Source organism: Sus scrofa, chromosome Y (genome assembly GCF_054392235.1).
Source record: "Sus scrofa isolate SSC_HxYL_T2T_F1_AM1 chromosome Y, Sscrofa_HxYL_maternal_Yorkshire_Landrace_v2.0, whole genome shotgun sequence".
In the NCBI taxonomy this organism is placed as follows: Eukaryota; Metazoa; Chordata; class Mammalia; order Artiodactyla; family Suidae; genus Sus; species Sus scrofa.
The window spans coordinates 1,684,536-1,711,159 of NC_139402.1; the positions used below are offsets into that span (position 1 = coordinate 1,684,536).

A 26,624-nucleotide genomic window follows, 5' to 3' on the forward strand; every position below is an offset into this window, starting at 1 on the left:
ACTCCCCCAGAGGAGATATTTCAGGTGCCTCTTAGCATAGGTGGGACTGTATAAACCCCAACATCAGGATCCCCCCGAAGAGGGCCACCATAAGCTGTATGAGGGTCACCGCGGAACTGCAGGTTAGGACTCACTCAGGCTCCGTAGTCCAAAGACGGTGGAGCATGGGCTCTCGTTCTCTCCAGTCACTCACACACACACCAGAATTGACAAGCCTCCTGATCCCAAGGGAGCAAACCCTGACCTGAGTGACCCTTTGGTCACTGAGAGGTGATCAGTCTCTCCATCCACCGTATGGCGGGTCCTGACTTGGGCAGATGTCCCCGGGGCACTCACCAGTCTGACGTCCTGTCCTGGAACCTGTTTCCACTCTCCTTCTGAGTCCGTTCAGGAAGCGGTGTGGGCCAAGGCCACGGCCCAAGTGAGGGTCTGGATCCGGCAAAGTGGCTGGTGCGTGCTATCCACCTGTCACTGGGCCAGCGACCATGGCCTCCCCGGGTTCCCCGACAACGGTGGCACAAGAGGTCAGCTTCGTTGTCGGCTTCCCGGCCAACGCACCAAAATGTTGCAGAAACCGCAAAAACCGTGGCAATGGAAGGAGACAAACAGCACTCGGAGATATGGAAAAGCAAGGTTTATTCAGCACCGGTGCAGGCTCAGAGAAGTCACCTCCAGAGTCGGAGCACCAGGTCTTTGTTCTCAGTAACCTTTATACACTACAAGGTCTTGATTTTCCCATGTAAGCATCCCGGACCTCCCCCATCCCCAAGCAGACAGTGTTCCTCCCTAAGAAACTGAGCAAGCAAGGTTACAGAAGCAGAACTGATAAGCAATGCTGGGTACCTGATTAGCAGGGCTGCTGGCTTGGACAGAGGGCACACAGTTGTTACATTATTACAAGAAGGGTGGCATAGTGATGAGCACAGCTGGAAAGGCTTGCAGCTGCCTTCTTAGCCAAGGGGGGTTGTTCTTTAGTTAAGACTCCATTTCAGATCCTTTGACCCTTACGGAATGTCCTACCTTGTCTCTTATAACAGTCTTCATTTTAAGGTCTACTTTTCTGATGGGAGTGTTGCTACTCCAGCTTTCTTTGGATTCCCATTGACATGGAGGAGTTTTTCCCATCCTCTCACTTTCAGTGTATGTGTGTCCGTAGAAGTGAGGTGGGCCTCTTGAGGACAGGATACATATGGATCTTGTGTTCATATCCATTCAGCCAGCCTATGTCTGCTCCAGCCCACACTTTCCGACCCATCAGGTCATGACAGCCTTTGGGTTGGGGCAGCAAGTCCATTTACATTGGAGGTAATTATATGTATGTTCTTGTTGCCATTTTATTAGCTGTTTTGGATTTGTTTTTGCTGCTCTTTTTTCTCCTTCTCTCTTCTTGTGGTTTGATGACTCTGTTTAGTCTTGTATTTGAGTTGATTTTTCTTATTTTTGTGTGTATCAATTGTAGGTTTTGGGATTGCATTTGCCCTGAGGTGTTTTTGTCTTTTTGCCCTTTCTTGGGCTGCTTGCGTGGCATATGGAGGTTCCCAGGCTAGGAGTCTAATTGGAGCTGTAGCTGCCAGCCTGCACCAGAGCCAAAGCAACGCAGGATCCGAGCCGCGTCTGCAAACTACACCACAGCTCCCTGCAAAGCCGGATCGTCAACCCACTGAGCAAGGGCAGGGATCGAACCCGCAACCTCATGGTTCCTAGTCGGATTCGTTAACCACTGCGCCATGATGGGAACTCCTGCCCTGAGGTTTTGATATAGGAGTCTCTATACATACGAGTTTACGTTGTTCGTCTGTTAATTGCAAGTGTGTCTCCAGGGTCCTGCATTTGTACTCACCTCTTCTCATGAATTTCTGGTTTTGGGAGCACTTTTGTGCGTGGACCGTTTCCTACCTTCACTGTATGTATGCCTTTCCTGGTGAGCCATGTCATTTTTGGTATTTTTGTTTCCTGTTGCAGCCTTGCCTTTTCTGCCTGGAGAGGTTCCCTTAGCCTTTGTTGTAAAGCTGGTGTAGTGGTGCTGAATTCCCTCAGCTTTTGTTTATCTGTAAAGCTTTTGTTTTCTCCTTCAAATCTGAATGAGAGCCTTGCTGTGTAAAGTCCTCTTGGTTGGAGGTTTTCTCCTTTCATCGCCTTAAGTATATGATGCCAGTCCCTTCTGGCCTGCAGAGTTCCTGCTGAAAAATCTGCCCATAACCTTATCAGGGTTCCCTTGTACGTTATTTGTGTCTTTTCCCTAGCTGCTCTCCGTATTTTCTTTTTGTGTTGAATTTTGGTCCGTTTGTCTCAGGGTGTTCCTCCTTGGGTTTATTTTACATGGTGCTTACTGTGCTTCCTGGGTTTGAGTGAGTGGTTCCTTGCCCATGTTAGCTCTGTTTTCAGGTATTATCTCTTGGAACGTTTTTATCTCTCCCTCTCTCTCTCTGTCTTTCTTTCGGGCACCCCTACAATACGGATGTTGTGCGTTTCACATTGCCCCAGAGTTCTCTGAGACTCTCTTCATTTCTTTTCAATCTTTTTCCTCTTTTCTGTTCTGCATACGTGATTTCTACTCATCTGTCTTCCACCTCAACTTATTTGTTATTCTGCCTCCTGTATCCTGCTGTTGGTTGCTTCTAAGGAATTTGTTATTTCAGTTATTGTACTTTGCATCTCACGTGCTTAAGTTTGAAATCTTGTATTCCTTTCTCAGTGTTTGCTGCAAATTATCCATCTTTGCCTCCAGTCTCTTTCCAGTGTCCTGCATCATCTTCACTGTCGTCAGTCTAAAGTCTTCGTCCTAGAGACTGAGAATCTCCAGATCCCTGAGCTATTTTTCTGGAGTTTTTTCTTTCTCCTTTATATGAAATAGAGTTCTCTGCCTTTTCATTTTTATGAGTTTTGGAGTAGTCTCCTTTTTGCAGACAGTAGAGTTGTAGCCTCTCTTACTTCTGATGTCAGCCTCCTTGTGGCTGTGGTTGGTTGGGGGGCTTGCTGTAGGCTTCCTTATGGGAGGGACTGGTGCCTGCCCACGGGTAGGAGGAGCCTATTCCTATCCCTCTGGTGGGTGGGGCTCTGTCTCTGGGTGTGATTAGAGGCTGCTGAGTGCGCCTGGGGGTCTTTAGGCAGCCTGTTGCCTGCTGGGTGGGGCTGTGACCCCACCTGAATTATTGTTTGGCCTGGTGCTTCTCAGTGCTGATGGGTGGGACCAGATTTTCCCAAAATGGCCACCTCTAGAGGAGCACGTGCTGCTGAATACTCAGAGACCTTTGCCTCCAATGTCCTCCCACAAGGAGCCACAGTCACCCCGGTTTCCCAGGAGATCCTCCCAGAAGTGCAGTCAGGTAGGACCCAGATTCCTGTGGAGTCTCTGCTTTGCCCTTGGACCTGGTGCACATGAAAGTGGTGTAAGCCTCCGCTGAGGGTCACTGTGGCCCCGCCCCTGCTTCCCCCCCACATTAGCCCCCCCCCCCCGGACCCCGCCCCAAGAAACCTCCCTGAGTGTTTGACCACCCTTTCCAAGGCTGTGCTTTCAGGTCAAGCCCACGGGGCGGAGACAAAGGGAGAAAAGACCAGACCCTCCCAGCACCGCTCTGACTGTCTTTGGATCCACAGCTGTAACCTGACAGGTGGGAGCAGGTGGGAGACGTGGGACTCAGGGACTTCTTAAAACTCGGCATCCCTCGATGTGTGGCTGGATCCAACAAAGGAAAATCCCAGGATTTCAATCAGGCCCAGGGTTTATGTCTGGACTGTGTCTAATTCCAGGCTTGTTCCTCCTGGCCCAGATGTGCCCCCGCCCACGTCCCAGACCCAATGCTGAGGTGCACCTCCTGGGGAGGGTCAATGTGGCCCCTCCCCCGCGGCCCCGCCGCTGCATTAGCTCCGCCCCAGACCCCGCCCCATGAAACCTTCCCCACTTGTACAAGTTCCAAGGCTGTGCTTTCCGGTTAAGGCCACTGGGTGGAGCCAAAGGGAGGGAAACACCCCGTGTTTCAGAGACCAAGTCCCTGTGTCCCCGCAGTAACCTCCCACTAGGAGCAGGTGCGAGAACTTCAGGGGGTTTTTCTAAAATCTCGGGGTCCCCTGGCAAAAGCCTGAATCCAATGAAGGAAAAGTCACGAGTGGCTCAGGGCTTATGTGCGGACTGTGTCTAATTCCAGGCTTGTTCCTCCCGGCCCCCGATGTGCCCCCGCCCACATCTCAGAGGCAGAGCTAAGGTCAGGGTGTGCCCGCGGGTGGGGCCCCGACCTCATCCCAGACCCTGAGCTGATTAGTGTGATGATGGACAGAGGGACAGCGGGGTCGCATGAGGGGCCTGCATGGACACACGAGCTCAGGCGACCAGGTGTGGACAGACATTTGGGAGGGTGGCTCTGCCCATCTCAGGCCAAGAGGCATGGAGATTCTGGGGGGCCTCTGCCCTGCCAGGGGATCGAGCCGCTCCTCCCCTCCCGCTGGGTCCCCTTTATTCCCAGAGCATTTGAACTGGGGGCCAGTGGGAACCCCTTAGCCAGGAAAAGGTGGGGCGTCCTCACCGAGGGGCCAAGGGGATGCTGCTGTTTTCCTTTTTCTGTCCTCTGTTTTCTTGGAGCTCAGCTATAGGGATGGGTCCATCAGGGTCCCCGTCCCAGTGGATCAGCGTGACTCAGGACAGTTCAGGGCATGTTGTCGCCTCTTTCCATGGGAGGTGTTGGAGCCACCAACCACATTCTGTGGCCCTGACATGCGTGGCTTCCTCTGTCCTGTGCCCCAGATGTCAGTCTCAGGACAGGATGCCTCTCAGAGGAAGTGCCATGTGGGAGGGTCTCTGGGGGCCTCACAGGTGACCACCACCTGGGGCTTAAACCACAGGCATCCCCCCTCCCCCAGCCATTGGGTTCAGATGTCTGAGGTCAAGGGGTCCCAGGGCTGCGATCCCTCCAGAGGCTCCAGGGCAGGGTCCTTCCTGCCTCTTCCAACTTCTGGGGGCTCCAGGGGGCCCTGGGCTGGTGTCCACCTCCCTCCCGTCTCAGCATCACCCCCCCAACCCCTGCGCTGGCCACCTTCTCCCATCTGCACATCTGTCTCTCTGTCCCAACGTCTTGTTTCTGCAGAGACCCCAGTCCTGTGGGGTCAGCCTTGAAGTGTGAAGCCAGGGGTGGGGCTGTTAAGCCTGGGGAGACCCCCTTCCCACCTGCCCTGCAGCGGGCAGAGCTGACCCCATGGGGCCATAGCCTGGTCCTGTGTGCCATGGACGTCCTGGGTGGGTGAGTCACAGGGACACACCTCCTCCATGGGGTCTGAGTGTGGGAACAGTGGGGCCTGGTGCCCATCACAGCCCCTGTGGCCGTGTCCTGCTGTCCTCTTGAGGTCCGGTCCCCTGAGGGTGTCCTCTTGTTTATGTGTTGGTGAAGGTCTAGGGGTGGGCCTGGCCTCCATCCAGGGTGTCCTGTCAGCACCTGAGTCCTGTGGGTGAGTGGGGGGGGGCAAAGGCAGGGGTGGGGTGGGGGTGGTGACGTTAAGGCAATGGGGGCAGCTGTGTTCTCTTTTCATGGCCTGAGGGTCAGGTCGGATGCCTGACTCTGGGTGGGGGGGGAACCCTGGGGTTGATAATTGAGGTGATTGTGGGCCCAGAATCTTGGGGGGAGGCGTCTGTGTTCTGGAGGAGCTGCCGTCCTTTTCCCTGCCCCTGCCATTGGCCCTGTCCCTGCCATTGGCCCTGTCCCTGCCATTGGCCCTGTCCCTTTGCCCCCATTTCCCCCTCCCCCCATTTCCCCCTCCCCCCATTTCCCCCTCCCCCCATTTCCCCCTCCCCCCTTCCCCTCTGTCTCCTCGTCCCCCTTTCCCCTCCCCCATTCCTGCATCCCCTCTGCTCCCTCCCCCTCTCTCCATTCTCTCCTCTTTCTCTCCCGTCCCCTTCCCCATCCCCTCCCCAGTCCACTGACCACTCTTAGTCCCCACCCTCTCCCCCCAGCACAGGGACACGGCCGGAGTGACGACCAGTGCAGAGACACCGGGACCCAGCCATCCTGCAATGAAGGAGGGGGCTCCGCCTGTGTCCGATCTGCCCGGCTGCTCGATGAATTGGTGTGATGACCCCACTGCTGGACACGCTCATCCAGCGGGTTGTGTGGGTGTGGACGTGGGTGTGGGGTGTGATGTGGGGTGTGTGCTGTGTGTCCTCAGACACAGGGGTGGTGGGTATGCATCTTGGGTGTGTCCCTGGGGTGACGATGGAGGGCCTTAGGCTCAGCCTTTCCATTCTGTAGAAATCACACGAAATCGTGTACCTGTTGGGGGATGGTCCACTGAGCCCCACATTTACTGGTCTCCGGGGACAGGTGATCACGTTTTGTGGGCCCCAGTTGCTCATGTGGGCATACGAAGGGGGCTTCTACCCTGGGAGTGGGTAGATGGGGGTAAAAAACATCCCCCTGTCCCCCAGGGGAGCCCTGTGATAATCTGGAAAACAGCCTGAGTCAGGCTTGGCTTGTCCACACTCGGCCACTGCTGCCCTGTGGCATAAGGAGTTCCTGGGCCAGGGCTGCAACTGTGGCAACGCTGGAGCCTTGAACTCACTGTGCCCGGCTGGTGATGGAACCTATGTGGGAGACCCCGGGGTGGATGCTTTATGGGCTGGTGATTACGCATCATACACAGTGAGTCAAAGTGAGGTTTCCCCCTCAGGCCCTGCTGTCTACACACCAGGCCCCTCCAGCTACATAACCTGGGCTTGGGTGCAGCTTCTGACGCACGTGCCTGGGGTCCTGCCGGCTCCCAAGCATGTCAGCTGCTCCGTGCGCTCCGTCCTCAGCCCAGCGCCTCGCCAGGCTCTTCTACGCATTCAGTTGGGCCGTCGTTTCCTCCCTCCATCCTCCACAGTCTCGGGGGTCCTGCTTCCTGGTAGCGAAGACCCCGCTGGGGCCCTAGAGGAAAGCACCTCATATTCCTGACGTCCTGTCAGGAAGGAGGTTTGTACTTTCTGGCCATTGACAGCGACTCTGGGATGGTCCCTTGTGCAGCTTGTGAGCATTGGGGATGGCCCCTTGGGGCCGGTTTCCTGCCTGGGTGCTGCAGACGATGCCCTGTGTGTTGCTTGTACCTGTCTGTAGTATGTTGTACACTGTAGGTCATACGTTGTAAGTTTGTACATTGTCTGTACAGCACATGGTCCATGTTGCATGTATGTTGCATGTTTGTACAGCACATGGTGTAGCATGATGTATGCAGGTTGCGTGTTTGCAGTTGTGTGTACAGCACAGGTCTGCATGGCATGTTGTGTGAATGTTGTGTGTTTGCATGTCATGTTTGCACAGCACACAGTTACATGATGTATGCATGTTGCATGCTTGCATGTCATGTATTTGTACAGCACAAGTCAGTGTTGAATGTTGTATGTATGTTGTGCGTTTGCATGTTGTATCTTGGTACAGCATAGTCTGTGTTGCATGTTGTATGCATGTTGTGTTTGCATGTCATATGTTTGAACAACACATTCTGTTTTATATGATATATGCATATTGCATGCTTGCATGTCATGTATTTGTATAGCACATGGTCTGTGTTGCATGTTGTATGTGTGTTGTGTGTTTGCGTGCTGTATCTTTGTACAGCACATGGTCTTTGTTTCATATGATATATGCATGTTGCATGCTTGCATGTAATGTATTTGTATAGCACATGGTCTGTGTTACATGTTGTATGAGTGTTTGCATGTTGTGTGTTTGTACAGCACATGGTCTTGTTGCATGGGTGTAGGGTGTTTGCATGTCATTCTGCCAGTCAGCCTCATGCTCCAGCACTTGTCCATGTCAGTTCCTGTCCTGTGTGCACTGGTTTCATGTTCATATTTTGACCCTTTGACCTCTGTCTTGTATGCAGGCAGGGGTGGGGTGTTGGGGGGTTTTCCAGGCTCGGCTGCTGTGCCCCTCCCAGCACTGGTCTCCCACCTTGGAAAGGCTGGGTCTCCGTGGGGTGGATGGTTCCTGCTCCCATGGGGATGACTGGATGCCCATCTCAATGGGTGCCAACTCACCCCTGGCCCCACAGGCCCTTGTCCTTCTCAGTGACCTGCTGCTGACCCTGAGCTACCAGGTCCCCAAGGAGGACACAAGCTGCTCCTTCTCATTCCTGAGCCCGTCTGCAGCCAAAGGTGGGTGCCTACACCAGGGAGGACATGTGCTGGCAGGAGACAGTGGGGCTGTAGGTCCCCCCATCCCTGGTGGGAGCTTGGGGTGCTGTCAGCTGTCCTGGACTGGACTCAGGACTCAGGCAAGCAGGGGCCAAGGCAGCCTGCATGGACACACAGCTGGGACATGTGCCTGGGGGGGTTGGGACACACAGGTGTGATGTGTCCCTGCGGAGGGGTGTTGGGACGCACAGCAGGGACATGTGCGTGAGGGGGGTTGGGACACGTCTGTGCTGACCTTGGCTCCTCCCAACACCGGGATCCCAGGTCCCAGGGAGGCCCCATGTGTGACCTTCCCAGTGACCTTGAAGACCTGTGCTGCGACAATGACTGGGGGAGGGAATCTATCCATCCCGTCCCGTCTGTGCTGTCATGTTGTCATGACGCGTGAGTGAGCCTTGGTTTTCTGACTCTGCCTTTGTGGAAGAGTGGCCCCAGCATTGTGGGGTCCAGGGTATGGCATGGGGTCCAGGGTATGGCATGTGGCCCACTTCCTGCTGGGCTGTTGCCTGCTGTGTTTTCCACGCTGAGGCCCCCGCCCCAGCATCAGGGGCTACTTAGAAATGCCTGATGAGCAGAGTCTCTGAGGCGTCTGCCTGGCATCGGGCCCCAGGCGGTGTTGGTCCAACCGCGTCGCAGAGGAGGAGGTGCTCACCTGAGGCCGGAAGGGGATCTGGGCTCTTATGGGGACAGCCTTCAGCCCTCAGTGGCCGTGATGACCCCGCCATGGCCACCCACCCGAGGGCCTCAGACCTCCCTGCTGCTGCTGCTGCTGGAGTTTCTCCCTTTCTTGGGGGTTGACCCCTGCTGCGAGCGAGTGTCTGTGGTTTCTCTGGAAGTGCTGGGGAGGGAGCGCCCCCTCCCTGAGGGGGAGCATCCGATGCAGCATTCCTGGGGTGGGGCGCCCAGATGTGGTGTTCCTGGCATGGAGTTCCCAGGTGGGATATTGCTAGTGTGCCGTTCTTGGCATGGATCTGCCAGGTGTGGTGTTCCTGGAGTGGAGTTACCAGATGTGGTGTTTCTGGCGTGGTGTTCCTGGCATGGAGTTCCCAGGCATGGCACTCCCAGCCATGGCACCCCTGGCACGGTGCTCCCAGCTGGCACGTGTCCTTCAGGATCCAGGCTGCACACAGGCGAGAGGCCCAGCTCTTCCTAGATGCCCGTCAGATGCCCCCTATCTTCCCTGTCCTGGGGACGTGGCATCCCACCGCCCCCCTTTCCCCCTGATGTTCACACGCCAATGTCGCTTTGGTTTTCCTGCAGTTTGCTCCTTGGTGGGAGTGGCCTCGTTTGTTTCTCGTTGTGGAGCAGCCCAAAATGTTCAAACGATCCAAAAATTCCAAAAAGCATCGGCCCTACATGTACTTTTCTCTCCTGGTAAATAAACCACGGGTGCCTCCCCTGGTCAGTGAGTTTCCCTTGGGTCATTGTGTTGAAAAGCTGCGAGAGCTTCCGCGGGTCCGCTGTGACGTGGCTGGTGTAGATGGAGCTGGAGTAGGCTGGTCTCCATCTGGCCACTAATCAGATCAGTGACCTCCGTGTGGGTCACTGTGGTTCTACGCCACACACACCCCCATGAGTGTCCCCAACCCCAGGGGGACCCGCAGCATCAGCCTTCCTTTGAGCACCAGCCTTTTCCTGGGACCCTGTCCTTGTCACCTGTGGGGGAGGCCCTTCCACATTCTCCTCTGTTTTGTCTTGAGCCCAGGTCCCTTGGGGCGGGGTCTCTGCGCTCCTGTTGTGGTTGACAAACCCATCCAGATGCTGGACTCCTCCCTTGAAGTGCAGAGTCTGTGGAAGGCCACCAGCAGTTCTGGGGCCCGCCCTCGGGGGCTCGGTGCAGCCCTGGATCACAGACTGGGCACACAAGCCTGTGGGTGTGGCCACAGCACAGAGGCTTTTCAGCCTCTTATGGGGTCTCTTGGAGGTAAGCAGCCCCCACCCCTTCAGCTGGAAGGGGGTGTCAAGCCTGCCATGGCTCCTCCCTTTTGGGAAAAGGTGCCCAAATGGATCCCCAGACTCAGGACACGGACCCCTCCCCATGAACCTCACCTGGACCCGGCAGATTGGGTGGGTGCCCCCAGGCCTTGCACCCAGGTGGTCTCCCAGAGCCCCAGCACATGGGAGGTGTCTTCCTGACCTGCCCTGCTCTTCCGCAGCTATTTCAGAAGCACCTGGACACATACAGCTGGGCAGAGACGCTCCTGAGTTCATCTGCCGCGCCCTCGACTCTACCTGGCCGCTGGCTCACAGCCTGGTGCTTAAGCCACCCACCTGATCCACAGGTAGCTGGGCCCCTCCCCTGCCTAACCTCCACTGCTCCATCGGGCCCCCGCCTTTCCGAGCTGAGCTGAGCTCGTATCTGCAGCTGGTGGTCTGGAGCCCTGCCCCTTTCTCTAAGCCCCGCCCCCCGGAATGGACCGGTGTCAGCGCAGAAGCCAGAGGCCAGACAGGACCGATGAGAAAGAGGCTGCCAGCACTTCCCCAATCTCTGCTGCCCACTCCTGCTCGTCAGGTTCTGCAAGATCCCCGTGGAGCGTGAGTGCCCGGCCTGGTAGAGGCTGGGGGGAGACCTGGAGGGACTGGGGGCGGGGCTCCCTCCGGCTGGAGTCTGCACCTCTGCCGGCCCCCACCCTCCGCTCACGCATTTTCCACCCTGTCTGGACAGGTGGAGCTCTGGGGTGGCTGCAGCCCCGAGATTGGGCTGGCCCTTCTGGCCGTTGGTGCAAGGACCCTGCCTGGGTCTTGGCGATGAAGGGCGGGGACGGCTGCTCCGCGGGTGGGCGGACGTGTGCAGACCCCTGGCTCGGTGCAAAGAGTTCCAGAGGCAACGTGGGCTCCGCCCATCCCGCCCAGGGACCCGCAGCTCAGGAGCGGGGGCTCAGGGGGTGTCAGAGAGGCCACTGGGCTCCCGCGTCCTGGGGCTGGGCCTCCGTCAGCGTGTATCAGGCTCCGCGCCCTCGTTCTCCTCCACCAGCAAGCAGGCGATGTCCTTCCACGTTCCCTCTCAGGACCGACTGAGTCTGATGAAGGTGCGCCCCGCGGGGGCGGCCCTGAGCCTGGCTTGTCCCTGAGGGGAGGACTGGCCACTCTCCCCTGCAGGGTCTGTGACACCGTTGTCTCTAGGGACTCAGATTTCATCCGAGGAAGACGTGGTCACGGAGCCGTCCAGCCCGGTGGGTGCATCGCAACGGCGGGGGCGGGGGCTCTGGGCCACGGCTGCAGGGACGCTGGAGGGTCTGGAGCGGCTGTTGCAGGGGATGGGGGGCCCAAGGGGCTGCCTCTTCCTGCCCCCACCCCCAGGCGGGGGTCTCCAGGTGACCTCTGCCTCTGCCTGGGGTGGGGAACGGAGGGGGCTTCCGGGCAGGATTCTCACCAGTGACCTGGGGCCACTGTAGGAATGGTCGCCTGGCAGTGGGCCTGGCTGTCATGCCCTCCCCATCCCCGCCACCCTGGTGTTCTGAGCTCCTGCAGGATCTCGGGTGCATCTCCAGGCCTGAACCTGAGCAGCTCAGAGCACTGCGTCTGGGGTGCCCTGGGGTCCTCGGTGCCTGTCCTGGCTCCTGCCTGCAGCACCAGCCCCCCAGCCCCCTGGCCTGAGCTGGAGCGGGGTTCTCGGGGAGGCCGGTGGATTGGGGCGGCCCTTGGTGGGGTAGGAGCCCTGTGCAGACCCAATCCTGTGGGATCCGTGTACCAGCCCAGGGGCTCCAGGCAGGAGTGTGGCCGGCCTGCAGGAAGGCCCTGCTCCGGAGTCTTGCCCCTGTGTCCTCGGGTCCCTGATAGCTGTGGGGGGCATTGCCACCACATCCATGTGTATGGCAGCCTCTGCATGTGGACGACCCAGGCCCTGGGGTCCCCAGACTGAGGGGCTGGCGATGGCCCGTCATCCACATGCGCAGATCTGACCCTGTACGGGGTTCGGGGCATGTGACCGTTGATGCAGGACCTACCCAGGTGCCCACTCCTGCTGACTGACCGCTGCGCTGGGCAGGCAGGTTCCAGAACAGCTCTGACCCCGTCCACGATGCTCAGCGCAGGGTGCTGGGCGGACCTGCGGGGCTCCAGCCCTGCTGTTGGAGCAGTGTGTCCAGCGCCGTGAGCCCAGCTGCAAGACAGACGGACTCACTCCCCGAGGTCTGGTCAGTGGCCATTTAATTAGACCAACTGCCCTGTGCCCGGGGCTTGTTGGCTGCCTCCCCCTGGATGCGTGGGGCCGGGCTCTCCTGGAGCAGGGGGTGCCAGGGGGGCATGGGGGTGGGTATCAGGCTGTCCCTGTTTGTCTGCAGGGCTGTTTGTCACAGATAGACGGGACCACAGGAGGCCGGCCACGGGGGCAGTGTCAGCACCTGGGGCCAGAGCTCAGGCTGCGCGGCCCAGGAGGGTCAGGCTGCTGGGAGCCCTCGGGCCCAGCACCCGTGACCCACGCCCGGCTGGCTCCCTGCCCCCGAGGGCCACACCCCTGTGGGCCCCCCCCACGGTGACACTGCCATCCGTCACTCTGCAAACTGCGTCCAGCATTCCTGCTGCTCTGTCTGGTTTTGTCGTCAGCGGAGCCTGTGGCTGAAAATCCGTAAATTCTTTATTTGAAAATACAAACGTGATCTCATAAAACATTTTTAAACAGCTCTGCACGGCAAATAAAAGGTAACTTTACATGTTTTGTACATTTACACAACAACGTTCACAGAAGCTGGCGTGGGTGCTCCCTGTGGCGGTGGCGTGCCCTCCCGGGGACGCTCGTGCAGGACGGAAGCTTCTGGGGCTCCTGGAATGTTCCTGACGACCACCGCCCACCTGCGGGCCCCTGCCCGCCGACCAGCCCGAGGGACAGCAGCCTGGTCCCCTCTGGGGCTGGCTGTCAGCAGGGACAAGGGGGCGCCTCCACACACCGGGACACAAGAGCCGGCCAGCGGGGCCGCGGCCGTCCTCATCTTCAGGGACGCCCTGGACGTGGGTGGCCCCCAGGCCAGGCCCGGGTTCCTGTGTGCGCGTTGGCCCCTCCAGGACAGGTGGGACACGCGCCTCCGTGCCCGCCTCCGACCAGCTTCCGCGTGAATAAATAACAACTATCATTCCGTCAAACACACTTCACTTTCTGTAAAAGACACAGCTCAGCCACCAAACAGTCTGCTTTCGACACAGAAGTCGCTGCCTCCAGCGGGCCGCACGGACGTCCCACGGGCGGGTCACGAGGGCTGCAGGTCGTCATCCCCGCACTCGTACAGGTCAACGGTGCCCAGGCCAGACGGCGTCTCGAAGAAGGGCCTCTGGGCCAGCGGAGACCGCAGCGCACTCAGCTTCTGGTCCACAGGGCTGAGCTCGGCGTCGTACCTGCAGGGAGGGGTGAAGTGAGGATGCACAGGGGCCGGGCACCCCCTGCACTCAGGTGAGCACAGGCGTTCCCCACAGAGCCTCGAGGGGCCACCTGCGCTCAGGTGAGCAGGGGCACTGGCCAAACGGCCTCGAGGCGCCCCCTGTGCTCCATGACGTGTGGCCTTGGCTGCTGCAACTCTGAGCTTGTGGCATCTGGGCCCAGAGGCCTCCCTGGTGAATCCTGCCAACCGGGGGAAAGGACACGTCCCTGATACGAACTCTTCCAGAAAACAGCAGGAGGAGGCCGCTGTTCCAGGGGCCATAACCCGGAAGCCAAGGTGGTCACCAGGGGCCAGCATGACCCCCACCCAAAACAGGACAGTGTCTCCGGCGGACGCCAAGAACATACAGAAAGGACCCTGCATCACGGCCGGGCTGGCCAGGGGACGCGAGGCCCGTTCACTCAGCACCATTCACTGAATCTGCAGGCGACAGACCCGGAGCCGCGTGGCCAACGCACTTGACCACGTTCAGCGTCTCCACAAACTGGCGTCAAACAGACGCCCTCACGCTGGTGCAGGACCCTGACAAAACCCCACAGCGGGCTCCGTGCATCTTGGGTAGAGAAGGGGACTCCAGACCGGAGACGGGGCCGAGGCCAGGCCACCTCCGGTCATCTCGTTCACTGAAGGTCATCCTGGGTGTCCCAGGAAACCACGGCCAGGAAGAAAGACGACATCCACAGAGCGGAGAAGAACGGCCCCAGGTCGACAGGGACCTCGGCTGCCACTAGGAAAACGCCAAGAACGTGGAAAACAGCTTAGAAACCTAACAAGTGCACCTGATAAAACAGAAGACACGTGGACCGCACGTCTCTGTGGCGCCAGGGGAGGCCCAGGATGGAGACGCTGACGGAGCCTTGGCGGCCCCCAAACTGTGACATCCTGCGGTTCACAGCTCATAAAACACGCAAAGACCAGTACACCAAAAACCACCCACCGCCGCCGGGAGAGGGGGCTGGAGACGTGAAGAGACAGCGCACACTGCAGCTCGGGCACCTCCGAGTCAGTACGACCGCCACTGTCCCCACCGGCCTCACGCAGTCCTCAGAGCTGCAGCACAACGTGTTCTAGAAGCAGACAAGCTCACTCTTACACTTCCACATGGAGGCAACGGAAGCCACACCACCCTGGAGAACAGAGCCCCGGCTCTCAGCACGCGATGGCCGGTTCCCGCAGAGCAGCAGAAAGCGGGACCGGGCGGCCGGGGAAAGGACGGTCCCACTGATCGGGGGACAGATGCTCCCAAGACCGAGCCTCGCAGGGGGTCCAGCGGTCACAGGCCGATTCTCACCCCCAGGAGACGGCCCAGCCCAGTAAGTGCCCCCGAGGCTACTCCTGGGACCTCAGGCTGAACCCACGGCTCACACGGAAGCCGCAGAAACGGGAGGGACCCAAAGGGTTCTGAGCAAGACCAGAGGGAGGCCTTGCCACAAGTCTCCACTGCCCACAGGCCACAGTGGCCCAGACGGTGCTGCACTGGTGGACAGACACAGCGACAGCACGGAGTCGGCTCAGGGACGACCTCGCACACGGTCAGCTGATTAAAAATAACAAGGACGGTTTGGTGGCTTCGTTCAGTGGCGCTGGAGCAGCTGGGCCAGACCTCGCACCCCACAGGGAAGGTCAGCCCAGCAGATCAGAGACGCACAGGTACACTGGAAACACCCGAAACTGCGGGACAAAGTGTTGTGGCTTTAAATCAGGCCCTGGCTTCTCACACCCAGAGCAGAGCCCGTGAAAGCAAGCTGGCAAACGGCAGCTCACCAACGTGAGGTGGCGTCGGGGAAATGGAGAGACGAGCCACAGGTCAGGGGGCAATGTTCACTCCTCACCCAGCTCCTGCAGGACTTGCATCCGGGGGAAAGAACCCCCAAGACTCAGAAGGAGGAGAACAGCCACGAGGGAGAAGGCGCAGCAGGGGTGTGACCTCAGCCCACAGGCCACAGGAGGACACAGGCCAGGCCATGGCGAGACTGCTCTGTGCAGCAGCGCCAGGAGAGGAAGTGTCCCCAACCGGATAGCTGCACGTGCTTGTCTGCGCTCCGGGTCTCCGTCCCCGACTCCGCCGCCCCCTCCCTCCCTGCTCCCCAGGTACTCGGCGGCCACTCACCCATCCTCCCACGGCTCGCCCACGGCCTCCTCGGCCACCAGCAGGTCGTACTCCTCGGCCGCGTAGCGCTCCCAGTCGGACAGCTCGGGGCCCTCGCTGTCGCTCTCCTGCGGAGGAGGCACGCGGGTCACACGGGCCGCGGGGGGCGGCGGCGCCCTGGGGCTCCCGCCACACTCACCCTGAGCAGCGAGGCTTGCTCTCTCTGCTCGTGGTCCAGGTACTTCTCGATGTTGAAGAAGGTGTCGAAGAAGACGCCGGCGAGCTTGCAGCGCTTCAGGTCGCTCAGCGTGATCCTCCCTGCGGGCGGGGGGGAAGACGGCCGCGCATGCGCGTCAGAGGCTGGTGCCAGCGGGCGCGAGGCACACGCTGCTGCAAACCCGCACTGGTGAGGCTGTTCCCCTGGACGGACACCTGGGGCAGGGGGACCGAGCCCAGCACGGGGGGCCCTGCGTGTCCTAGGATGCGCGTGGCTCAGGAGGAGACTCTGCCCATGTGCCCACCGTCTGAGGGCCAGATGGAGCTGCCCGGGACCGCAGACACGGAACAGGGAGGAGCCGAGTCAGGGGGGTCCTTAGGTGACAGTCCGGAGACCAGGATCCCAACCAAGGCGTCCGAGTGGGGGCAGCGCCTCCCTCTGACCTCAGACCGTGTCCTGGGTCCCCTGGCTCCCAGATGAACCCCACACTGGGATCCCAGCACCAGGAGGGGGAGGTGGAGAGTACAGGGCCGGGATGAGGGGAGCCAAGGGCCGCTGACCCTCAGTGACCCCACACCCGGGGCCCGACCTAGCCTCCCCACTGGGAGATGAAGGAGCACAGGCTGGGGGATGGGGGTCCACCTTCCCAGGCCAGGACCAGACCTGTCAAATGAGGGTAGAGGGAGTGAGGAGGCTGGGACACAGGGTCCCGTCCACCCCAGGACCTGGCCTGGGTGGCAGGTGAGTCCAAGTGAGACATCTGCCCTGGGCACCTGCCCACCTTCCTGAGGCCCTCCCTCGCCTGATTAGTGACACAGAGTGGGGTCAGCTGTTCCCCGAGTGGGCCAAGCCCTCACACCCCTCACAGAGGGCTGTCCCACCTCCCACAGGTCCCCCCTTCTCAGGGGGTGTCCCCCTCCTCCCCGGGGCGTCTCCTCTGGGCGGCACCTTCACTCTGGGGCTTCACCAGGTCCAGCATCTGGCAGAGGCAGTCCTCGAAGGGCAGGGCCTCGATGGCCATGCTGTCCAGCCTGCGGCACTGCTCCTCGTAGAAGTACTCCAGCTCGAACATGGACAGCGCCCCATCCCCGTCCAGGTCCATGCAGCGGAACCAGTACTCGATGCTGCCGCACGGACACCATCAGCGCGGCTGCCCGGGACGGCCCCGTGGGAACCAGGGAACCCAGCCTGGGACCGACGCTGAGGGAAGCCGGGCACCCAGCCTGCACCCCCTCGAGCGACCTGGCCCAGACAGCCCTGGGGCGCCCTCACTGCCCCCCACTCCCTCCCCCCCCCCCCCGGCCTCCTAGTGTCCTCGCCGCTGGAGCCCAGGGCCGTGGCCATCACCTACCTGGTGGGAGTCTTCTTGTCCTCCTCCGAGATCAGAAACCAGACAAAGTCCGCGTAGCTTATCTTGCCGCCTTTCTGCACCTTCTTCCCTCTGGGCATGGAATTCGGACACAAGACCACGTCAGGGAGAAGCACGTGAGCACGGTCCCTGCCCCCATCTGACCACACCCATCTCCCCATGTGCCCCACCCCCATCTGCCCCCATCCCTCATCCCTCCACCCCTCATCCCTCATCCCTCCACCCCTCATCCCTCCACCCCCATCTGCCCCCACCCCCATCTGCCCCCACCCCCATCTGCCCCCACCCCCATCTGCCCCCACCCCATCCTACACTCCCTTCCTACTGGGCCTGAGAGGGACCACGTGACCAGAGAGGGTCCCCCCAGCACCCCAGGTGGGACAGGAGCGACTGCTACAGTCACCGCCACTGCCACCGCCACCTCCGGGCCTCAGAGGCCCGTGCCCCCCCCACCCCCGTGACCTCACGTGACGTTGGCAGGCACTGAACGTGCCGCCCCCGTGGGCGGCGAACGGCAGAGGTGGACACAGCGCGAAAGCGGCCACAGCCCTGAGGAGGCGCAGAGCAGCGGGGCCGAGACGTACCGCGTGACGGCTCCGGAGAAGATCCTGTCAATCATCCTGCTGGAAATGGCTGCGAAGCAGGACGGGCCGTGAGCGCCCGCGCCCTCGGGCGGGGCGGAACCTCGGGGCCCAACCCCTGCTCGCGCCTCCCAGGACCCTGAGCCGCGGGGGCAGAGGCCGGCCTGGGGGCGCCTGGCCAGCGGACGGCGAGGAAGGGGCTCACACGCGCTCGGCCGGGGCTCTGCTCCCGACACCCGGTGCGACCGGGGTCGGAACACAAGCGCGTTTCAACTCAGACGCGGCGGGGAAGGAGAGAGGACGAGGCCGAGTAAGTCGTTGCGGCCGCGGTGAGGACAGGACGCGCCAGACGCGCGGGCCGGCGGGTCCCCACGCAGGCCGCTCTCTGCGCCTGTCGACGGCGTCTCCTCCCCGCGTCCTCACCGGCCCTCCCTCTGTGCGTGTCTGCGTCCTGACCTCCTCTTCGTCTAAGGACCCCCGTCCTGGGGGATCAGGACCTCCCCCCCCACCCCACCCCACCCCACCCCACCCCACCCCACCCAATTTATCTCCATCTCATCTTGAAAGACCCCGACCCCTAACACAGCCCCGTCCTGACGTCCTGGGGGCCAGGGCTTCATCCTGCGGATTCTGGGGACGCTTTTCGGCCCACACCACGCATGAAGCCACAAAAATGGGGAAGTAGAGAGGCAGTCTCTTTCCTGACCGTTCATCCAGGCTCCGTGAAGGTCACGGGTAAGGAAGTGACTGGATGGTGTTCGAGGGTGAACAGGGGTCCCCAAGAGACACAGCCTCGTCCTGACCCCATGTCTGTGAACAAGGCCTTAGTGGGAAGAAGGGTCTTGGCAGATGTGAAGTGAGGGGCCTGAGAGGAGGTCCTCCTGGATGAGGGGGGCCCTCCATCCAAGGACAGTGTCCTCCTAAGAGACAGAAGTGGAGACCCAGAGGAGGGGAGGAGAAGCCACGGGAAGACGGAGGCAGAGACGGGAGGAGCCCCCAGACGCTGGAAGAGGCAGGAAGGACCCTCCCTGGAGCCTCTGGCGGGGGCGCGGCCCTGGGCCCCCTTGACCTCTGGTGTTCAGAAGGGGAGAGGATGAATATGGGATTTTTTTGTTTTTCCCTTTTTCTGGTTTAGCTGCCCCACGGCACAAGGAGTTCCTGGGCCAGAGATCAGATCCGAGCCTCGGTTGTGACCAGAGCGGCAGCGACAGCGAGGCAGCATCCTCCAACCCACTGCGCGGGGCCGGGATGGAACCTGTGTCCTGGAGCGGCAGCGACGCCCGTGCTCGCCGTGCGCCACAGTGAGGGCTGGGAGTCTGGGGTGTTTTCCACCCAGGCTGTGTGCTCTGTTCGAGTCGCCTCCGTAACCCCTTCCGGGTGATGGACCGACGCTGTACGTCCAGCTCGGAACTGGAGGGTCATCTCCTGTCGTGGGAGCCCCGCCCCACCTCCACCACGACAGCAGCCCCAGGGGACAGGACAGCTGACGGGGAAGGAAAGAGGAAAAAAGTGATCCGATGACAGGATCAGTGGGCTGACGACACGGAGGACCCTGCGTGTTCCTCTCCCTGGTGTGAGACGACCCCGCTGTGCCCCGGGCAGGACTCAGGCTTGCCAAGCGCATGGGATGCATCAAGGCACGTGTGTCCGCCCGGGGCTGTCCCGGAAGCTGCCGTGTCCTGTCCCATCACTAGTGTTACCAGGACAGACGAGCCCACAACGCCACCAGCTCCCAGCCCTGCATGGTGACAAGCTCCCCCACTGTCCCCACGAGAGCCCCTGACGTGAGGCCTCAACGGAGTGGACAGGAGGTCCCAGGTACGTGGGTGGCTGGAGAGGGGCCATGGGGCCGGGGGCCAGGGCCATCTCCACCCTGCGCCAGGGGGCACTTCCCGCTGAGTCCGCAGCTCGGGTCAGAGCGGAGACCACGTGTCACGTTAGGGCTGCAGTTGAGAAGGACCCTCAGCCGCGGGAGCCTCGCCGGGTGAGACCAGAGGCGGGGAGCAGACAGCGGGGACGCACCGACCACGAATACAACAAATGCTGGAGAACCGAGAACCGCGCTCGAGGTGAAGGGACGTGAAAGAAAGCATCACATCACGACACGCAGGTTTAAGCAGCTGAAGGCGCCCAGCACAGTGGACCCTCTACCAGATGGGCCCACGGCACCCTCAACTGCATCCCGCATCTGCACGCTGAGCACCTGCGCTCTGGAGCCGGAGCTGGGAGCTGGTGGCCTCTGCTAAGAAGGTATTTACGGCCGCCTGTCTCCGCTGCAGCTGCAGTGAGGCCCTGAAGCCCCTGCCCGGGCCCCCTGCCCAGAGCAACGAGAGCTCACGGGCCGCACGCGGAGGCCAGAGCGAAAGCCCTCAGATGGCTCTGCTCCCCTGTCCTGCAGCGCAACCCCCGGGCTGTCACGGGCACAGCCTGGTGCCACCCGGCCCCACCCAAGTGCCCCACATGGTGCCCTCACCCTGCACGTCCACCCGCAGACAGGCCCACCGGAGGCTGCAACATGGGAGGGGAGGGCAGTGTGCAGCGGGGACACCGTGACCACCCCACTGCACACAAGCGTCTGCTCCCCCGCAGAGCAGGGACCATGCTCAGAACTGCACCCACAGAGGGCCTGGTGGGGGGCCTGGCACGAGAGGACGGTGGGGAGGCCCCCATGTGACGACAAGCCGAGGGTCCTGGGTGGGGGTGGGGCAGGAGCCGGGTGCCCAGGAGCCACGGCTGCCGAGGACACGCCTGCTGCTGACGGCCCGCCCGCCCCTGCCCCACGTCTGCCCTGCTCCACCCATGTCCCGTGTCCACCCTGATCCCACGTGTCCACCCTGTTCCCACGTGTCCCAGTGCATGTCCCATGTCGGCCCTGCTGCCTGCATGTGCTATTGTGTGTCCCGTGTCCGCTCTGTTCCCATGTGTCCTATCGTATTTCCCGCGTCTGCCCTGCTCCCCGCATGTTCTGCCTGTGTCCCTGTCCCCCACGTGTCCTGCAGTGAGTGTCCTGGAAGGGCCGGGCTGCAGGAGGTGACCGGAGGGCAGTACGGAGCGTCAGTCCTTGGCGCTCTGGGAGGCGGCCACGCTGGTGTCCTTGGAGGGGACGGGGCCAGTGTCCCCCCGCCGGGGGCCGCGTACTCACCGTGGTCATTGTGCCGGGCCAGGTCCTGCGCGTCGATGAGCAGGTCGTGGTCGGTGTCCAGCTCCCAGAACTTGCAGTAGATGACGTAGAAGTGCTCGTACGAGAAGAACTCTGTCAGCTGGTTGATGTCCGCTTCCTCTTCCAGCAGCGCCACGTTCTGCCAGGACAAACCCAGGACGCTGCAGCCAGAACCCTAGGCATCGTCTGAGGCAGGCAGGCCTCCCGCAGGGGGGGACCCCAGGACCCTCGTATCGTGAGGGTGGGCTCATGGGTGGAGGGTCGAGAGCACAGCACCGCGTCGGGGCCGCACCTGTGTCAGGGCCATCACCTGACGGCCACAACGTGCAGCCCAGGTGACGGCTCCCAGGCGGACACTGGTGACGCAGGAGAGGTGGCCCCACCCGCAGCCCCAGGTTAGGGAGGGCCCGGCGCCCCAGTGGCGGGGGCTTGCCTTCTGGATAAATGAGTAGAGGATGCAGGTTTGGATCCAGGATGAAGGGAAGATGTGAGGGTGGGAGGAAGGATGGATGAAAAGAAGAGGAGACGCATGAACAGGTGACAGAGGAGGGAGTGGATGCGGGATGGGGGATGGGGAGGTGGGTGGAGGGATGAATTATGAGTAAACGAATAGCTGAGAGCATGGAGGGAGGGGTGATGGGTGCGGAGGCACAGGGATGCTGAGGGTGGGGGCGGGGAGAGGTGGACGGTGGGTGAGTAGATGGACGCAGGGATGGACACGGTGGGTGAGTAGATGGACGCAGGGATGGACGAGGGGATGGGTGATGACGCGATAGAGCAGGGAGGGCCACGAGTCCCCCCCCCCCCCCCCCCCCCCCCGGCCAGCTGCCCACCTGCAGGAAGCTGCTCCTCCTGAGTTCTGCACAGGTGATCCTCCCGGACCAGGACCTGTTCACGGTGTAGAAGATCCTCTGAATGACCTGTAGGAGAGTGGTCAGCTGACCGCCGTACACTGCGGGGCTGCAGGGCCCCACGGGGACCTTCCCTGTGCCCTCTGGCCTCAGGGGGAGCTCTGGACCCTGGGCTGCAGGACACCGCGTGGCCAGCAGAGGGCACCACCCCCCCACCCACATATCAGCCCTTGGGGATCTGGTCTTGTCTCTGGCTGCAGGAGGCGGCACGGGTGGCGGGAGAAGCTGCCCCTGCCCCATGTGGATGGGTAGGTGGGCGAATGCCTGAGGGGGTCACTCGTGAGTCGGGACGGTGGGGACCGGAGTTCCTGCAAGCCTGAGTCCCCCTTCCATGGCTTTGGTTTAAAAACCTGCTCTGAACCTTCCACCAACACTGAACTTACGAGTGGATGAGAGGCAGTAACTTCAGGCCAGAGCGTGATCCCTCTCCTTCCCCTCCCCCCTCCCTCCCTCCCCAGGGAGGCCCACGCTGGACATGGGGCTCAGCTCTGGTCCCGGATGGGGGGATTCCTCACTCAGACCCCTCCTCTCCCTGGAATGTCCCTCACCTGTCTCCCCCCTCACCTGCCCCTGCCTGGAGCACGAGGCTCTAAGTCAGTGCGGGCCTCCCGCAGGTACAGACCCCTCAGGCCCAGGTGCCCTCCATCCCTCCCTGCCCAGGAGCAAGACACGGGTTCTCTGGGCGGCACCTGCCTGCCATGGCTGCTGCGGTGGCGGCTGCCTGCCCAAGAGGCCCGTGGTGAGGACGTCCAGGCTCTCTGACGCCCGACCCCGATTCATGCTGAGGACGCAGGGCCTGGAGCGCTGCTGCCCCCACCCAGCCGGGCAGCAGGGCCCACGCGGTACTCACGGTGGTGATGTAGCGGGAATGGAACTCGGACGCCTCCTTCAGGAAGGCCAGGCCGGGGTGGGTGTTCACCACGTCCTGCACAAGTGGACAAGGACACGGCCTGAGGTGCACCACCCGCCCCGGGGACCAGCATACACATGTCCACCCTGCAGCCTGGACACCGCCGGCCACAGAGCAGCTCCGGTGGAGTCGGTGCAGACTCGCGGTTCTGTGGAATCCCGGCCCATAGGGACTGTGCAGGAGCATGTGGCCAGGAGAGCGCGCCCAGCGGGTCACACCAAAGCCTCTGTCACAGCCTTTCACATGTAAATCCAGGGCCTGACATGTAAGGGGAACTTGACTTGGGAACAGAGGGACTGACACGCGAGCCGATCGCAAAGCTCGAGAATGCCAATCTGAAATATCCTCATCTAATAAAAACTGCAACCCCCGGAGGCTTTGAAATCCTTTCTCTTGGAACCACGTGGGCAGGTTCTATTATGTGCTGTGTAGATGGAACACACAGTAACGTAACGGAGTCGTCTGCCGCCATCTTCCACCCAAATAAACCACCCCCCGCTTCCCGGAAACCTCAGCCCACGGCACTGATCCCCTGCGGACGCCACCCTGGAGGGGCTGGGCAGTGGTGCCTGCACAGTCCTGCCTCGCACGGGACGAAGGGGCGAGCAGATGCGCTCTGGGGGAGGCGGCCCCAAAGTCAGAGAACCAGACCCCCCCGCCCGGTGGGGTGCAGACACGAGGACGCCTCTGTGAGAAGGGGGGACAGGTGTGCAGGGCAAGGATGCGGAGACGAGGGTGGGGGCAGGAAGGAAGCGGGGAGGGAGAGCTTGCTCAGCTGCGAGGAGGTGGGGGGGGAACGGCGGGGGTGGGGGCCGGGGAGAAGGCCGGACGGAGAGCATGCGCGGCAGAGAACGCGGGACCCGGAGCGCCTGCTAGGCGGAGGAGGGCGTGAGCAGGGAGGGCGGAGGCCGCAGGCACGTACCTGCAGGAAGGGGATGAAGTCCTCCTGCACCAGGTAGTTGCACCCGGGATTCATGAGCAGATGGACGAACTTGGCAGCATCGTCATGACAGTTCTGCAGGACCCTGAGTGACACAGGACGCCAGGCTGTCCTCACACAGGCGTCCCCAGGGCCCTTCCCAGACTCAGGGTCTGTCAGGTGCTCTGTGACGCTGGGCGCAGGCAGGAGAGCCGGGAGGGACACGGGGGCTGCGGCAGGGGACTCCCGGGGCCACCACCCCCTCCCCCGCACCACCAGGACTCACTTTCTCCACATGGCGACGAACTTGTGGACGGAGACGGAGCCGGTGCGCTCTCCCCCCGCACCGCAGAAAAGCGGCCCCTTCCAGTAGAGCGGGCAGCCGCAGGCCTGTGGGAGCGGGAGCGGCGGCACGGTCAGGGGCACCCGGCCCTGCAGCTGCCTTCACAGCTGGGGCCACTGTGAGGGCAGGACAGGCGTCCCGGGAGAGCTGCTGTCACACTGCCACCTCCCCAACCGAAGGCAGTGTGGCAGCAGGTGTGCCCAGCCAGGAGCATGTCCCAAACCCTGGAAGGGCAGTGTCCTCTGCTGGCCGGAGATGAGGGCGCAAACGGCCGTGTGGGTTAGGGATGGAGCCGTGACCACACATCCTGCCCCGGGGACCACAACAGCGGTGAGGTGACTGTGCCGCTTCCGCGCTGGCACTGGGCGTGATGGAGGCTGAAAACCCATGCTCTGCGCATCTACCTCCAACACGTGGTGGGAGGAAGACACAGCACAGGCACAGCCGAGAAAATCAAAGCTAAGTCGGGTCTCCACAGAGGTTCCAACCACTTAGGAGCCCAGCAAAGCTCCGGGGACCAGACAAAGGGAGGCACGTGCCCACGCGAGTGGCCGTGGCAGGGCCCGCCAGCTGGACAGACGGGCAGCGCACACGGGGGACAACCTGCGGCCGCTAAACGTGATGACCGCAGTGACACAGACCGATACGGTGGCTGTCGCGTGTCATCAGGATTAAGAACAGAGAACCTGGGTGCGTCTGCATTCCGGGACGCCGGGCGTCAGTTAAAACGTCCCCACAGAGAAAAGCCTGGACCCACCCCATCTCCCACGAGCCCGGCCTGAGGTTCGGGAGGAACGTCCCTGACCACGTCCGCACCCCAGGGGACAGGGACAAGGGCGGCACCACGTCCCCGGCCTGGGCCTGCAACAGGGATCCGGCTCTGCCTTTCAGGAGCAGAGGCTGACACCCTACCCAACCCAGTCGGCAGCAAGGTCGTCACAGACGCCGGGCTGGAAACCAAGGAGCCTGGACAAAGGCTGCGCACAGGGGTCAAGCTCCCAGTGGCACCTCCCGTCGGCACACGGGGACGTGGGCGGCTCCACCCCGCGGGGAGCACAAGGAGGGACAAAGAGGGGAACTGCCGACTCCTAAATATGCGACAGGCGCAGCGGTCTGTAAGATTTCCAGAGTAAATTCGGCACAGCTACTGGATCCCAGACAACATGCGAGAGTCAGCTATGTGCCAACATGCACACGAGCAGCCAATAATTAAGAAACGAACAATCCACCAGAACCACTTAGAAAAAGCACAAAACCATCAACCTACAGACAGACACGCCGAAACTGTGAGGTCTGGAGGAGGAAGCTGCAAAGCAGGGCTGGGAGGAACCACACACCCACAAGGGGAGGGACCTGCCGTGCTGATTCCTGCACTGGAGACGCAGGGTGCTAAACCGTCACCTGGCCCCCGATGAAAATGCAAAGCTGGGGAGCTCCCGTTGTAGCTCAGGGGCGTAGGAACCCAACCAGCATCCGTGAGGATGAGGTTTGATCCCTGCCCTTGCTCAGTGGCTTAAGGATCTGGCATTGCTAGGGCTGTGGGGTAGGCCGGCAGCTGCAGCTCTGATAGGACCCCTAGCCTAGGAACCTCCATGTGCCCCAAGTGCGGCCCTAAAAAGCAAACAAAAAAAAAAAGAAGAAAAGAAAAAAGAGAAAAAAAAATGCAAAGCTCATCCACATGCAGGAGGCAGGTTTTGTAGAAAAGACCGGCTTGTTTAAGACCCAGGTACAACCCCACAGGAGTGTCCAATCTCCCGGGCAGTGCCAGGGGCGCGGGGGCAGAGAGGGGCAGACACGGTCAGAAGGGACGGCGGTTAGGAGCAGCCTCCAGCGCTGCCCGAAGGCCAGCTCGAGGCGAAGCCGGCTGCAGCTCAGAGGAAGCATGGTCTTCAGCCAGAGTCGGCAGGTCGCCCAGGCCAGGTCCTCCAAACTCACAGACACGGGGTCCCAGCCCCGCGCACGGGCGCTGGAACAGCACACCTTCCAGCAGGAACACTGAGGGGAGACCTCCCGGATGCTGCAGAAGTGGAGACTCCTGAACAGGCCTCAGACACCCAAACCCCGAGACAGAGGTGGGGGAACGGGCACCTTTGCCATCAGAACCTGGGGGCAGGCACCGTTAGGGGCCACAGACCAGGCGTGGACCGGGCATTTCCCGACAAGGGCCCGCGGCAAGTGGGAAATGAGGCAGAAAGATGTACGGGGAACAGCAAGGAGCCGCCCAAGGAACAGACGGGGACAGGGTGCAGGAGAGGATGCACCTGTCAGGACGTGGAGACGCAGGCAGGTGGTGCCCAGGTCCCAATATGCCACACCCAAGCCCCCCCAAACTGTGCGTGCCTGTGCTGCAAAGCCCCCCCAAAACATACAGCCCCCCAGCTGTCCTCCCTCCACTCAGAGCCCCCAGCTCTGTCCCCCCACTCACCCCTCCAGCTCTGTCCTCCCTCCACTGACCCCCCAGCTCCATCCCTCTCACTCACGCCCCCCACTGCCCTCCCTCCACTCACACTCTCCCAAGTCTGTTCTCCCTCCACTCAGAGCCCCCCCAGCTCTGTCCTCCATCCGCATGGCCAGCCACCCCCAGCCCGCCGTGAATAC

General features: G+C 61.4%; 2 protein-coding genes across 18 annotated transcripts in view; one reads left to right on the top strand and one right to left on the bottom strand.

The window, feature by feature from the left end:
- The first annotated feature begins 6,651 nt into the window (after window positions 1-6,651).
- Window positions 6,652-12,720, top strand: LOC110258190 (uncharacterized). 7 transcript variants are annotated; one of them, XR_014836229.1, is made up of 10 exons: window positions 6,652-6,935; window positions 8,014-8,116; window positions 9,416-9,529; window positions 9,861-10,079; window positions 10,312-10,437; window positions 10,554-10,690; window positions 10,821-11,184; window positions 11,279-11,328; window positions 12,096-12,291; window positions 12,439-12,720. XR_014836229.1 is itself a non-coding variant. In XM_021081374.2 (8 exons), exons 2-8 carry the CDS (start codon window positions 9,470-9,472, stop codon window positions 12,455-12,457), a joined length of 816 nt encoding a protein of 271 aa, XP_020937033.1. In that variant the 5' UTR covers window positions 8,037-8,116; window positions 9,416-9,469; the 3' UTR covers window positions 12,458-12,602. The 7 variants fall into 7 exon arrangements, 6 of the variants coding, with proteins under 6 accessions (XP_020937033.1, XP_020937032.1, XP_084865222.1 ...); XM_021081374.2 differs by lacking the exons at window positions 6,652-6,935; window positions 10,821-11,184 and having other exon boundaries at window positions 8,037-8,116; window positions 10,521-10,690; window positions 11,255-11,328; window positions 12,144-12,291; window positions 12,439-12,602; XM_021081373.2 differs by lacking the exons at window positions 6,652-6,935; window positions 12,439-12,720 and having other exon boundaries at window positions 8,037-8,116; window positions 10,521-10,690; window positions 12,144-12,305.
- PPP2R3B (protein phosphatase 2 regulatory subunit B''beta) overlaps window positions 12,714-26,624 on the bottom strand; it is an 81,633-nt gene continuing 67,722 nt past the window's right edge. For 6 of the 11 annotated variants that reach the window (XM_021081366.2, XM_085009094.1, XM_021081367.2 and 3 more), the window contains 11 exons: window positions 23,970-24,073; window positions 23,687-23,789; window positions 22,705-22,779; window positions 21,777-21,863; window positions 20,926-21,082; window positions 17,787-17,835; window positions 17,185-17,274; window positions 16,782-16,957; window positions 15,816-15,934; window positions 15,638-15,744; window positions 12,714-13,483 (listed from right to left, as the gene is read on the bottom strand). In XM_021081366.2, the coding sequence (XP_020937025.1) occupies window positions 13,339-13,483; window positions 15,638-15,744; window positions 15,816-15,934; window positions 16,782-16,957; window positions 17,185-17,274; window positions 17,787-17,835; window positions 20,926-21,082; window positions 21,777-21,863; window positions 22,705-22,779; window positions 23,687-23,789; window positions 23,970-24,073 (1,212 nt within the window). In that variant the 3' untranslated portion in view covers window positions 12,714-13,338. Of the gene's footprint in view, window positions 13,484-15,637; window positions 15,745-15,815; window positions 15,935-16,781; window positions 16,958-17,184; window positions 17,275-17,669; window positions 17,836-20,925; window positions 21,083-21,776; window positions 21,864-22,704; window positions 22,780-23,686; window positions 23,790-23,969; window positions 24,074-26,624 lie in introns of those variants that run through there. The other 5 variants (XM_021081364.2, XM_021081369.2, XM_021081365.2 and 2 more) reach the window with 2 other exon arrangements.